The sequence below is a fragment of the Paramisgurnus dabryanus genome, chromosome 19, assembly GCF_030506205.2.
Source record: "Paramisgurnus dabryanus chromosome 19, PD_genome_1.1, whole genome shotgun sequence".
Lineage (NCBI taxonomy): Eukaryota > Metazoa > Chordata > Actinopteri > Cypriniformes > Cobitidae > Paramisgurnus > Paramisgurnus dabryanus.
The window spans coordinates 88,763-103,937 of NC_133355.1; the positions used below are offsets into that span (position 1 = coordinate 88,763).

At 36.9% G+C, this 15,175-nt stretch overlaps 1 protein-coding gene and 1 long non-coding RNA gene across 3 annotated transcripts in view; one reads left to right on the forward strand and one right to left on the reverse strand.

The window, feature by feature from the left end:
• col22a1 (collagen, type XXII, alpha 1) overlaps positions 1–15,175 on the reverse strand; it is an 87,302-nt gene that overhangs the window by 56,600 nt on the left and 15,527 nt on the right. For both annotated transcript variants that reach the window (XM_065285596.2, XM_065285589.2), the window contains exon 4: positions 5,238–5,318. In XM_065285596.2, the coding sequence (XP_065141668.1) occupies positions 5,238–5,318 (81 nt within the window). The remainder of the gene's footprint in view (positions 1–5,237; positions 5,319–15,175) is intronic.
• The window catches only part of LOC135775427 (uncharacterized), a 32,260-nt gene continuing 22,308 nt past the window's right edge, over positions 5,224–15,175 (forward strand). Inside the window, exon 1 of the long non-coding RNA XR_010543880.1 lies at positions 5,224–5,345. This is a non-coding gene — a long non-coding RNA (uncharacterized lncRNA). The remainder of the gene's footprint in view (positions 5,346–15,175) is intronic.

A 15,175-nucleotide genomic window follows, 5' to 3' on the forward strand; every position in this document is an offset into this window, starting at 1 on the left:
GTTTTTTTGTAAGGTTTGTTTGTAAAAACTAAAATGTCCTAATATAATTAAGGCCTAGTCCTGTAAACCCTGTCTGAGAAACTGCTTCAATGCTTCTGCTTCATGTGTTGACCTGGCACAAATGTACATATCTCTGCTGAGAAACAACCATCTTTGTCAGCTTTAAACGGGGTTGATATTGCATGCATTAAACAGTCGCTAAGCACATCACCAGTACATACACCAACACCTTCCAGATAAACACTTGGGATCAGCTCCTGATGACTCTGATAAAGCTGCGTCTTAATTCATTGCAGGGTGGTCTTGCTGAAAAGTTAGTTGTTTCTTAGTCCATAGTTATTTTTATAAACCTTTACAATGTGACCTGATTTTACCTGTTGTAAAGTTACATTAAACCTTCATACAGTATGTGATCAGATGTCATGCAGTGATATTAAACATTTACAATGTGATCTGTTGTGCATTTATATTAAACATTTACAATGTGATCAGATATTGTGCAGTTATATTAAACCTTTACAATGTGATCAGATATTGTGCAGTTATATTAAATCTTTACAATGTGATCAGATGTTGCCTGCCATGCAGCTATATAAACCTTGACAATGTGATCAGATATTATCTGTAAGGAATTTCTTAAACCATATGTGAGCTTTGTAGATTCCACTTAAAAGAATTTAAGTCTCCTGATTTGAAGGAATAAGTGTTGGCAAGTTTGCAAATGAATTTTATCATGGTACATTACCACATAAAAACGAAATAGAAATTGGACTGGCTAAGGTGCACATTTGCTTTAAAAAAGACGAAATCACTGTGTAAATATTGGTAAGCATAATTACTTTAATAATGCTGCTCCATCAACTCCTTCTGACAGGACGAGGTAATAAAATGTGTCCCATAGGTTACTTGCCGCGGCCGCTTCATATCGTCTAACCACGAGACGATTGATGGGACATTATAAGACTATCCGAGCGTCAAATGAAGTTTTCTCCGTGCTCCTAATTTAAAACATTTACAGCAGTTGCGATATTTGTCATTTCGCTAAAGTTATAGTGAACTACAAACAATCTTCTAACCACCAAACTAGCTACCGAATGCACTGTGCCATATTAGCAGCGGAAGTCGGTTGACAAAATGCGGAAGAGCGAAGAATTGAAAAGGGGCGTGGCGGAATAAGGTGAATATGACGCATTGCATTGATAGTTTTAATAATAAAATATTAATTAATATTTAAAAATGTAGCACGTTTAATTTCTTACAAAATAACACATTTATATCAAACCGGTACACAAGAAATGTCAACAGCGTGACTTTACTGACGTGTTTGGATTTCATTCCTTGGAAGACGAGAGCGAGAGCGCGCTTTCGAGCCTCGAAGTGGATTGTGGGAATGACGGTGGCGCGGAGGACATCTGTGGTTTACTGAAGAAAGTTAACTTGGCGGTAAGCTTGCTGTTGCTAAAATGAGTTTAGGCTGTTGTGATTTATCAAAAGGGATAAGATTTCAATATCAAAATTGTCAAGTGATTACACATCACGATATCACTACAAACCTGATATCACTTCACAACCACTTCGTATGGACTTGCTTGTGACTTTGACCACCACAGTTACGTTAAATACAGTATTTATGACCTACCAACGACCTGTGGTGCTTATTTAGTAACTTTTACTCAACAAATGTCGCGTTTGAGATGTGAATGTCCCATTGGAAATGTCATAACCGTACGTTACCTTTGACCACAGTGCGTTCCAGTCATTCAGGCCGCGTTATGGCACATTAAGTGGTATTTGTTGATTCATTTAAGTAATATAACCTACAGAACAGACTGTGTTGCATACCATTTCGCTTTTTCAAGTTTCTTTTTTACGTTTTACATAAAATAGCTCCGCTTACTGGAAGCATCTCTGGTGTGACGTCAAATGACCCGCCATAAATCTGTCGAGTTTTGACTCACTGAGGTATGTTTTCCAAATGCATCCTGAATACTTTGTTTTCAAATGCAGTATGTGATGCATGCATATACAACAAACGCACACACTTCTTTGTTAACTTTGGCTCCCACCAGCATGACTAGGCTATACTAGCATACTAGCAATCCAGCTGTTATCAACAGAGGTATCTAAATCATAGACCATGTTTGTCACGCTGTCACTGACACAAAATGCTGTTGCAGCGCTGTCATGCGGTGACATCGTTCTTTTCGGAGGGCTGGTGGCCAGACGATAAGGGCGTTGTGTGCCTGCATCAAAGTCACTCTCATCTGCTCTGAGCCACAGAGCCGACCCGGCCTCTCCCTCACTGTTTAAAATAAGACTCGTCTTGATTATACGCTTTCACTTGCCAGGTCCAAATTACAGATCCCTCTGTTCATGCGAGGTTCCTCCAGGCAGTGCTGGGAGAACGTTGAGCTTCACGCATGGAGACGCACAGACAAACAACATGGTGAAAATGAGCTGATGAAACATAAACAGCTGGATTGAGAGCCGAACAGTGTGTGAAATCAAACAAATGAACGAATTAATCTCAGCGCTTGAATAAAACATGACAACAGCTACTGTAGGACACCTGGAGAAAATTCCCCCTTATTGTATAGGACTGTAAGATATGACAAACCTCCAGACGTTTAGAAACTAAAAATTTAAGCGATAGTTTATCCAAAAACTGTCAAAATTGCAAACGTTCATTTTAATCTATAAAGGATGGACCAGCTGTATAGACATAAACTTTAAAGGGAAAGAACACATAAAAATGAAAATTCTGTCATCATTTACTCATCCTCGTGTTGTTCCACTTATGTAAATATAATTTGTTCTGCTGAACACAAATTAAGATATTATTAAAAAATATTAATAACAAAAAAATCTGGGGCACCATTTACTTCCATAGTATTATTTTTTCTTACTGTGGAAGTCAATGGTGCCCCAGATCTACTTGGTTCAAACATTCTTCAAAATATCTTTATTTGTATTCAGCAGAACAAATAAATGTACTGTATACAAGTTTGGGGGGCGAGTAAATTATAACAATTTTCATTTGTTTGGAATCTTTGTGTTTTACAGAAAATGATCACACCTCTCATTTTTGATGAATCTCCCTCAGGGCTCCAGACTAACTTTTTTACTAGGAGCACAGTGGCCCCCAACTAAAAAAATTTTAGGGGCGCAACCAAAAAATTTAGGGGCACACACTGTAAATCAACATGCTAACCAAATAATCACATTTCTACAAATTCCCACTGTATTACTTATACTTTGATGATAGATGCAGAAAGTACAATGTGCTGTTTCAAATTCAGTGTCACATCACAAAAAACATGTGCGACTGGATGTAAAATTCAGTGGCACAATCTCAAATGCCCCCATTTGGTGGCAGTCTGGAGCCCTGTCTCTGTAAAGCAGAAAGAGATAGCAGAACAAAATAGTTTTTAATATATATTTTTTCTTGACCTCACACAATATCTGCTTTCTATGTTCTTAACCACCTGTTACTGTACTATTTCTATACACCCCCCAACACACGCACATCGCCGTCTAGACAAGACGTCTCACACACAGATCTCACATTACTACCTAAACATCCTTTAGTTCAAATAATCAATCTCTATGTTTATAAAAACCTCTGTTGGGTGACATGAACACACTTTCCTGAGGTAAACAACACTTACAAGTACTCATCAAGTGGGAATGATCCTTAGGGACTCGTGTACACCATAGACCTCAGGCACACCAAATTATACCAATACTTCACACGACACTGTTTTTAAAGCTTAAGCCAACCAGCATGAGCATGTGGCCAGATCGGAACTTGAGTTCCCTCAAAAGACAACGCCCATGCCCTGCTGGCATTGCCATGGCAACAAACTATGTATTGGTAATAGGAGTGCCCTGGTTTGGCCACTGTAACTGGGTAGATAGCCAAAACTGCCAACCTCAGATTACACACACATGAGCCCTAGTGACATAATTGTACATGAAAGGATGTTTTTTAAACATCTGCTGCAGCAAGTGCAGTTTAATGGTTGTGAAGGCATTCATTAGTGGGGCTGATATCCAAACACGCATTTTTTTTAAAACACTGATGTAATTTCGGGTCATACTTTTTATGGACAACTCGGATTTTAAATTTCAAACTCTGGAAAAACGTCTGGAACGAGATACTGGAACCCCGAGTTCAGAGGTCTTATATCTGACCTCTGAACTCGGGGCAGATCGATCGACGATCTGCAAAAAATGACTTTCTTACTTAGTATTTTTGTCTTGTTTTCAGCACAAATGTCAAAAAAATTCTTACATCAAAATGCATTTTCTTGATAAGCAAAAATACCTAAGACAATAAGTCTAGATTTTAGACCAAACATTTTTTAAATTCTGAAATGAAGATGCTTTTCTTGATGAGCAAAACAACCCAAGAAAATAAGTCTAGTTTTTAGACCAAAAATATCAAATAAAAGGATTTTGTGCAAACAAATCAGCCAATGGGGTAAGAAAAAAATCTTGATAATTTTTCATAAACACTAAATTCAAGAAAAATTTGCTTACCCCATTGGCAGATTTTTTTGCATGTTTTATGCACAAAATCACTTAAATTTGATATTTTTGGTCTAAAAACTAGACTTATTTTCTTGGGTCAATTTGCTCATAAAAAAAGCATCTTAATTTAAGAATTTTTAGATATTTTTACTGAAAACAAGACAAAAATACTAAGAATTTTTTATCTTAAAAATAATTTTTGCATTGAGACTGTTGATGCAATAAACCTGTAAAACATATAGTCATTTTCTGGCACGGGTAAGATTGAGTTTCTCTCTCTCTCACTTTTAGTCTGTTTTTTAACTTAAGGTGGATGAATTTGAGTGGGAGTCTTAGAGAGGAACTCAGAACCCCCTGAGGACCCAAACACAACATCCTCCAAATCTGTGTAACCACTAACTCCACATTTCTTTGAATAGAAGTGGGCCAAAGATTTCTCATTTCTAAACCTCAAAGTGTCTCTCATGTTGTAAAGCATGCAATCTTTGGCAATAATGAGGTTTTATTTTTAGTCCAAATGTAGTTGTAGTTTATGGTATTAATTTAACCCTTAATTTTTAAGATAACAAAAAATAAGGGGCAAAATTGAGACTCCATATATCAGAATCCTTATACTATGTATGTACGTATACACTAAAAGTACAAATGTTTTGTGAACTGAATATTGATTTTTGGTTTAAGGTACAGTAAGATCAGGATGTTACCTGGGACCTCTGTCTGTCCTGCACTGGTGCTGTTTTTCCTGAAGCGACCAGCCTGGACCTTCATGTTGGGACACAGGACATCTGCAAAGAGAAAGACATCAATAACAGGTGAACTTATTTTTGCAATGCAAACTTTGGTTTTAATGACCTCTGCATAGTATTTGGATTATGGGGAGTTCCTGTGGTTAGAAAGGTAATATTTTCATCCTATTTGGGGCAACTTTGATACATTTAGAAGTGTTTTATCTGCTTTATTAACAGACAGGTTTTCTTGACAGTGAATGAATTGTCCAAACATCTGATTATATGTACTGTAAGCAGACTTGATTATTAATATATAATGTGAATTATGTGGTGTAATTTGTTTGTTGTAATGTTGTATTATACACGGTCCATGCACAAGAAATCTATGGTGGTGTTTTGGTCAGTAGCAAATGTTTGAACAATGAGCACACTTTGCATGACGTTTTCAAGTACTGTGGTCCCTATGTAGTCCCTATGCATATACTGTAGAAACTAAATTCACAGATAAGATTTATTTAATGTCTTTAAAGGATTAGTCCATTTTCTTAAAAAAAATCCAGATAATTTACTCACCCCCATGTCATCCAAAATGTTGATGTCTTTCTTTGTTCAGTCGAGAAGAAATTATGTTTTTTGAGGAAAACATTCCAGGATTTTTCTTATTTTAATGGACTTCAATGGACCCCAACACTTACAGTTTCAAAGGACTCAAAACGATCCCAAACGAGGCAAAAGGGTCTTATCTAGTGAAACAATTGTCATTTTTGGCAAGAATATGCACTTTTAAACCACAACTTTTCGTCTTCCTCCGGTCCTGTGATGTGCCAGCACGACCTCACGTCAAGAGGTCACGGATGACATAAGCGAAACTAGTGTGGAGAAAGAGGACCGCTCCGACATTGTTGTGTGTCGAATGATACTAATTAATGTCTTTGTGTCAGTTTATTGTTTAAAATGGTCCGCAAATGTGCGTTTCATATATATAACACGTGACCTTTCGACATCTTAACGCAATTACGTGAGGTCTATTAAAATTAGAAAAATCCTGGAATGTTTTTTTTTTTCAAAAAACATAATTTCTTCTCGACTGAACAAAGAAAGACATCAACATTTTGGATGATATGGTGGTGAGTAAATTATCTGAATTTTTTTTTTTTTTTAAGAAAATTGATAAATCCTTTTAGGAATAGTTCCCTCAAAATGAAAATTAGCCCATTTACTCACCCCTAAACCATCCTGGTAGGTGTTTACGGCTTACTTTCAGCCGAACAGAGAGATATATATTAAATAGTATCCTGATTCTTTGCTTTATAATGGCACTGGATAGTGCCCCATTTTTAAAGCTTAAAAAGGCCCATCCAACCATCAAAAACTAATCCATACAGTTATTAAATGTTTTCTGAGGCAAAGCGACAGGTTTTTGGGTTTTACACTTTATAATAAGGGTCCATGAATCATAATGAACTAAGACATCATCAATGTATTTTTACTTAAAAATGAACTAATGCTGACTTAAGAGTCTCATGAAGAGTCATCATTAAGTACAACATGCCATGTGTTGAGTCATTTTGTTAAGAGTGACTCTTCATTAGTTTATGTTTAGTACATGCCTTAACTCCGCATTAGTTCATATTTAAGTAAGAATTCATTTTGGTATTCATCATTATTCATGGACCCTTATTATAAACTGTTACCGGTTTTCGTAAGGAAACATTAATATTTCAGACTATATTAATTATGTCCGTACATGAGTCGGAAGAAAGCATAACAAAAACCCTATCGCTTCACCTCAAGGTTTTTTTAATTGATGGATGGATGAGCTTTAAAAATGGGGCACCATCCAATGCCATTACAAAGCTTAAAAAGGCCCAGTATATTATTTAATATACAATTCTGACTGTGTTTGTCTGAAAGAAGGAAGTTAAATACACCTAGGGTGGCTTTAGAGTAAAATGATTGAATTAACCTCAGACTTAGTCCAAAAATCCATTGTAGTATGATCATTTTTCATCAAGTCAAAAATATCTGCACCATTCATTCATAAAAAAACTTTATGCTTTAGAATACACTGAAAACAGATAAAAAAAACTTTGTAATAAATCTTCAGAAGAAACACATGAGACTAAGTTGCTACTTAAATTAAACATTCACTAACTATAAAACACAAGTCTCCTGCCCTTTAAATAAGCAATAAAATGTTTCTGTTTGAAGAAGTAAAATTTTACTGGCAGTTGAAGGAAATGAACAGTTGTGTGATCCAATCTATCTTCCTCTCTATGTGTGAAGACAGACTGTTAGTTGATCCATTCCATCTCTAGCTGAGAAGCGCGTGGCATAACTTATGACTCCAGGATGTTCGCACATGGATATGAGGTTATGCTTGAGTACTAAAGTATCCTGATAATTTGTGACGTACAAATGGGCAGATTTTAAATGCCGACACGTAGCTTGTGAAAGACGTGGTGACAGGAGGAAATCACTAGTAGCAGGACTCTCTTTACTATGGTATTTGTGATGGGATTGTGCTATTTGTAGAAAGGATCTCTTGCTATTGCTAAGCAATGATACTAATATTAGTTATACTAGTGGATACGTTGTAATTTATTTGGTTGGTTTTCTGGCACTTGTAAAGAAAGGAGAGATAAAAGACAGGAGATGGTGATAGGAAAATGTTGCATGCCGGATTGAGCCATCCCATCAACCACACATTGGAGTATGTTGCTGAAAATACCTTAAGCTTTTTTAAAGGAACAGTTTACCCATTAATACAAAATACGAAAATGGTTGTTGTTCCATATCTATTAGATTAAAAACTGTTGCTATGTTATAATACATTTACTTGCCATGCGGTGGATTTATGATTTTTTTGTCATCAGATATTTATTTTGATTACTGTTAATGGTCACATATCCTTAACATCAAAGACAACAGCAAATATAGCTGCAAGCAGCAATACCGGGGTCAAGCCAAAACCAGTAGATGGCGCAATGACAAAATTGTGCATGCAACATCAGGTCATGATTGTGTTACATCTAGCTAGTTTAATGACTATACACTTTAGTTAGTGAAGAAACAGTTGTATGATCATAGGGCTGGCTTGATATCAAAGGTTTTGTTCAATTATAAGGCCAACTAGTGGTGCAAGCATACAATTTTTTTTTATGTAGCCTCAGACTGTGGTCCTACATCAGCGTATCAAATCTGGTGAAAAAATCTCTTTTCGTTGCGAAGTTATAACCATTTATGTGTAAAAAAAAACATCGTTTTTTGCAATTTTCAGCCATTTCTGATGAAAATTTTAATATAACGCCAATAGAGTTTTTTGTTCAGAAGGTAATGCAATGTTCTTCCTATGGTGTATTCGAGTCGATCTGAATAACGCTCGCAGAGTTATTCGCGCATGTTTGTTAAGTACTTTTTTCCTGCGCAGTGTTAACCATAAGGCGAATTCTGGCATCTTTGGTATCGTTGGACTCTGCAACTATTCAGGACTCCAAAAATTAAAGTCCCGTGAAAATACGTTTATCGCAGCCAAAGTTATAAGCATGTATAACATTTGTCTGACTACTAGGTGGCGCATTGACGAAACCCTGCATGCCCCCTCAGATCCTGACTGGCATCAAAACTACCAAATGTTGCGTCAATAGACATAAGACGAGTTCCCAAAAGTAGGTTTTACGAATAATTCAAAATGGCGAAAAAATTTCCATGACGGAAAATGACGTCATAGGGTCCATTCGAATCGTCTTGAGCCAAGGAATCAGAGGAAACAAGAATTTCGTTTCTCGGACTTACGGGTCAGAAGTTATAAGCAAAAACATAAGTGCAACTTTGGACTGTTGGTGGCGCTAGCGGGTTTGAGATAGAGACTTATTATTAAAAATAATAAGAATAAATAATAAGAAAACTAACAGATACAATAGGGGTCTTCGTCCCTTCGGGGATTGACCCTAATAACATGAAGTGCAAAAAAAATATTTTCATTTTTGGGTGAACGAGTCCATTAGCTGAGTGGTGGAACATTGCATAAGTAGCACAAAAGTTCAAACCCAGGGAACACACATGCTGATAAAAATGTAAAGCGTAATGCACTGTAAGTCACTTTGGTTAAAAGCGTCTGCCAAATGCACAAATGTTAAAACCAGCTTGAAGTCTGATGCCAGCAAGTGGTCAAGCTTCATTTTTAAGTTTTCTTTTGTAATGGCTCAACTAAAGACCATAACTTTTTCTCCGCTAGCATTTTTAAGAAAAAGTTGCCAGCCAGCACCAGCATTTTTTTCCTTACATTTTCCCCAAAATTGAATGCCTAAAATGTTCTTCTATAAATATATAAACATACAAAATGAAAGAACAGACCCTCTGCTTTCAAACCAAAAAGGGGGGGGGGCATATCTTCATCTGTTATGTTCATTATTTTATCTGCCTCTCAAATATGAGTTTCTTAAAAAATACAAAATTTTGAGCAATAGAGGGGAAAGAGTTAAACTTTCACCAACGTTAGCTAAGCCTCACCTGCTGTATATGTAAGTATAACTGGTAGGGATGCTCAGATCAGGATTTTTGCTGCCGATACCGATTACCAATTTGTTATCTTTGTGATCGTCTGATTCCGATTCCGATAAGATTTTTTTCAAGCTGATATGGAATCTCTTTAATGACTGTAACTGTTAAAATTTTTTCTAGATAAAGTAATACCAAAAATGTTGCCTTTGTTATATTACTTGCAGTTATAAGGTATATTATTGTTTTAATAGAGAATCAAATAAATAAGCCCAACAAATTTTTCTTCTGCAAAGAGAAATGTAATATCTCTTTTTAAAAAGCTTTATTTCTCTTAAAAGTAATAAAAATAAAACACTTCAAAGTCTTAACTGTATATACACGCATTCATATAAGGTATTACAGTTCTTTAGTAAAGAACAGAGAGTGATTTTATTAAGATTAATTAGGTTACTGTAGCTTTAAGACATGAGAGAGATCGCTCTGTTCACGTGCACTGATGACAGGCTGCTTTGTGCACGGCGGGTGTACGCAGACATGAGCAGCTGTGAGGAAATTAAAAGTTTAAATGGTCAAAACTTTAAAACGCATGCAAATAATAAACTTTTGGCATGAGGATGCAATTGTCCACGATAGATATGTGTTGTATACGCTGTTTGATGGGGCTGTGAAGACGCGTTGCGCAGTTGACCGGAGCGTGTTCTGATAGAAAATACACATAACGTTATTTCTGTAAAGGCAAAAAGATAAGTCCAAATCTGCACGTCACACTTGAGCAACGGGTTAAAAAAATGTTCGCACAATGTAAAACATTGTCTCTAACTGCAGCCGCATTTAGGAGCCCTATGATGACAACCATAAACAGAAAGATCGGTTCACAAGATCGGCAGATTTATTGAGTACCGATCAGTGCTATAAGTGGCCCAAAAGAGGTGCCGGTACTCTATGTTTTGTTTTGTTTTTTTTTTGCTTTTTGCTGACTCGACTTCTATATTGAAGGGGTTTTATATTCAGCAGTCAACAGACGACCTTGTAAAAAATAATAAATCATTTTATAAATTTGTGGATTTGCTTGAGCTAGAAATAACTACTGAACATAAATAAAATGTGCAAAAGGATTTTGAAAACATACCATTACAAAGAGCTACTGTAGAAAGAGCTTTTGAACATAAATAAAATGTGCAAAAGTTAGATATGTGAGTACAATTTTCAGCATGGTTAAATGCTAAAACTAGTTGTTCAGATAGAAAGAGCTTGAAAAAAAATCTTTAAAATGACACCAAGACCATGTCTATGGGGTAAGAATAACAAAATACTGGCCATTTGAAACTCTCAAGTCATTTATTTTGTCCCATTGTTTTCCATTTTGCGGGTGGTAAAACTAGTGTGCACGTCGTTCAAATTCATTGAAATTTCGTTTACTTGTAGTTTAGCAATTAAACTAAATGTATATTACAATTTCAAGAATGTTTTCTGCACATCGCCTGAGGAAATCCGAAGTTGCTTCGAGGGGAACCAAACTGACAGCCGCGACAGCGGAGATTATCACGTACCTACAAGGCTTGCGTCTGACCTGCAGCTATCATTCTGGCTTGGTGGGATGTCAGCGAGTCCTCTGATTCTGAAGGTGTTATTTTACTACTCAGAGTCTTAAACAAGGAGGGCATATTACGTGTTCATTGGATTTTCATTTTAACCGAGCAGCTATGGTTGCGCGTTTCACACACAAACACACACCTCTCCAGAGCACGTTGACACTGACTGACGGACGAATGCGCTTTTAACTTGTAAACGCAAGGGTGTATGGGTAATGTAGTCTCTGCTCGCGGTGGGACGAATTAGGAAGCGTACATTAAGGGCGCTCTGAAAAGCGGCAGCGCAGCCAAATTATTAAATTAAACCTCTGATCTTTAAACAGATGTGCAAATGAGTGTTCCGGTACGCTAAAAGCACGTTCTGGGCGCACGGAGAGGTGGTGGTATGCTCAAGAGCTATTTTTAGAAGTGGCGGTACTGAGTACCGGGGCGTTCCGGCCCACTTAAAGCACTGGTACCGATCGAGTAATGCCATTATCGTCCGATACCGATCGACATCCAGAGCATTCCTAGTAACTGGTGTGGATTGAGAGAAAGCACGGTTATAGATGTGCGGTAAGTAGTAATTGTTCTCAGTAAGTGACTAAGAAAATTCAGGAATCATCAAAACTCAAGTAAATAGTGCATAATGTTAGTTATTTTGAGGAAAACATTAAGGCAATTACTTTTGCAATAAAGGTTATCCATGCATTCAGGTACTCTGCTTAACTCACTTATAATAAAAAAGATTAATTGTCTTTTCACATGGCAGAATAATGAATAAAATCACACCATAATACCTAAATCTCTCTCTGTGTGTCTCTCTCTCTCTCTCTCTCTCTCTCTCTCTCTCTCTCTCTCTCCTCTCTCCCTCTCTCTCTCTCTCTCTCTCTCTCTCTCTCTCTCTCTCTCTCTCTCTCTCTCTCTCTCTCTCTCTCTCTATCTCAATTTCAATTTCAATTTAATTTAAAGAACTTTATTGGCATGATTGTGTCACTTACAATATTGCCAAAGCATTATACATAAAACAAGAAACATACAGTAACACAATATTAACAAACATTAAGGTGCAATTAAGCTAAGGTGCTGGGTGATGGATGAAGTACTACTGCAAAATAAAATAAAATAGAATCAGAGGATATTTACAATATAAAGTAGACTTTGAAATATAAACATATGAAGTATACAAATGTACATTTATGGAGGCACATGAGAGGTAAAATAAAAATACTGTACAAGATCAGGGCTGTGGATTATTTCTGATGGTGTGTAACTGATAAATGAATTTAGCAGCAAATGATGGGTGTCTGTCTTCCCCCAGTAACATCTTCATTTGATCTGAATCTGAAGAGCTATGAAACTCTGGTTTGAGCTTTGAGATTTTGTCAAAGTGTTTTTCTCTAAGCTCTTTATATTTACCACAGTAAAGGAGAAAGTGTGTCTCTGTCTCGATCTCACCACTGTCACAATGGACACAGATTCGCTCTTCTTTTGGGAGCCATGTTTGTCTATGTCGGCCTTTCTCTATTGCCAGACTGTGATCACTGAGTCTGTATTTAGTGAGGATTCGTCTCTGCTTTACATCTCTAACTGTGGAGAGATATTCTGACAGACTGTATTTTCTGTTTAGTCCCCGATAACATTCTAGTTTACTTTGGTTTTTACTTTCATTATCCCAATGATCCAAATATAAAGTTTGACTTTCTTTAATGATTTGGTTTATTGTGGTTTGTTTGCGTTCATTAGTGCTGGTCTGGAGTTTTAGAGCCAGTTGACAGATGGGACTGGTTTTAGGTCTCTTCTCTTGGGTTTTAAGGGCTTCATATTGAAGTGTGTTCGGGGGACTTGAGTTTAAGTGTGACCAGAATTTAAGGGAGCGTTTTTGGATGTGTATTATTAGGGGATATCTGCCTAATTCAGCCCTGCATGCATTAGTAGGTGCATGCACCTCTCTCTCTCTCTCTCTCTCTCCCTCTCTCCCTCTCTCTCTCTCTCTCTCTCTCTCTCTTTCTCTCTCTCTCTCTCTCTCTCTCTATCTCTTTCTCTCTGTCTCACACGCGCGCTCTCACATGCACACACTCCAGGCATGCACCAAACCACAGCGGCTGATCGCGTCCCTGACAATCATGTATGATCAGACCCTGTAATTTTCTTTAATCGCTCCTATAAAAAGCGCTTTGTAGCGTTTAAGTGGCCTCAGCCCCATACAGTTCCACTTTACAGAGCCTGGGTCAATTGACACAATTACATCTCTGTTTGATACAGCGTCCTTAGCGTTACCCACCCAAAACCCCACACCCCTGCAGCGCGTCCCTGCCCTGCTCCAAACATCAGCCATCCCAACCACGAAAAACTCCAACTCGGGGTTGAGCAAAGAGCACCAGTTGTATTTTAACCTCCTAAGACCTGAGCTTTGGTTTGGCTTGCATTTTAGATTTCTTCCAGCTATTTGGGGTTAGGAAGAACCAATAAATATAATAACCAAATATTTTTCTTTGAATATGATGCAGTGTAATTGTCCACGTTTGTTTACAACAGGTTCCATAGAATTAAGTATTATGGTGCAAACAACAAAAAATGTGATGTCCACATACGTGGACAGGAGGTTAAAGTACAGCTGTATGTGCCAAGTACAGCTGAGACATATTGGTTAAGTAAACTAATCCTGAGATAAATAACCTGCATGTTCCTTTGATCTCAGCTTTCCTGAAACTTAAAGTTCATCTCTAACTGCTTGGCAGTACTTGCGCTAGGACATTTTTGGGATATTGATGGTTTAGTTGTAAAACCCTACCCATGCAGGACATTCCTGGATCTACATCCTTTGTTGGACCTGGAACAACATTAACATTCAAATTCAATTTTATGGAGTAGCAGAATCTTCATTGACAAACATTTGTTTTGCTTAAGTTGATCCTTGTAAATGTAAGCCGTGTCTTGGCTGTCAAGTGTCTGTGTTTGTGACTTCACAGGTTCGGTCTATAGAGAGATGCAACCTGTCATTTAAAGAATGACATCAATGTAATCTTAAACTTGCCACTTAGCCCAATGGTTTCTCCTATTGGGGGGCCGATGCTATAGTTGGCTGTACTCATAAGTGACAAGAAACCAATTAAATGTGGTGGTCCTTAAATACTTGTTTTTGACATTATACTATTACCCATTTCCTTTGACTGGCTAAATGACAAAGCAATGAAAAGCCTGTCGTGCGTCATTGTTGAAATGGTGGCACATATGAGTGCTTTCTAACTGCGCTGTACTAAGGGTAACTTCCTTCAGCTGTTGGATAAAGGCTATAATTTACAGCGTGGCCATGAAACTAAAATGACGCTGGTACTGAACAGTTTAGAGGCTGCATTTCCCTTAAAGTCACCATAAAAAAGCTAAATTCTCATTTTTTATGGAATATTGTAGTGATTTTTTATTGATTTATCTGTGCATTATTTTTATTTAATAGGGTGGGGCTATTGGGGACAACGCTCAACTTCCAATGATCCAATCAGTTACCGATGGATAAAATCAAGCCCCGCCCTACATTTTTCCACAATTTAGAAGATGTTTTACTTAGTTATACTTCATGATAGGGAAATAAAGACAATCCCAATTTTTGTTTTATGCCGATTTTAAGGTTTTGTTTGCATTTATTTTCTTGTTAGTCACTTACTTATTTCTCATATGAAATTGTGTATGCATTACACTAAAATGTATTAATTGCAAAATATAGCAAAAGTGCTTATTAAAATATATAAATCAGTCAATATAAATTATGATGCACCTACAATATTTTTATATTCGTAATATAAAATATGCAATATATAGTATAGCGATATAATATTTATA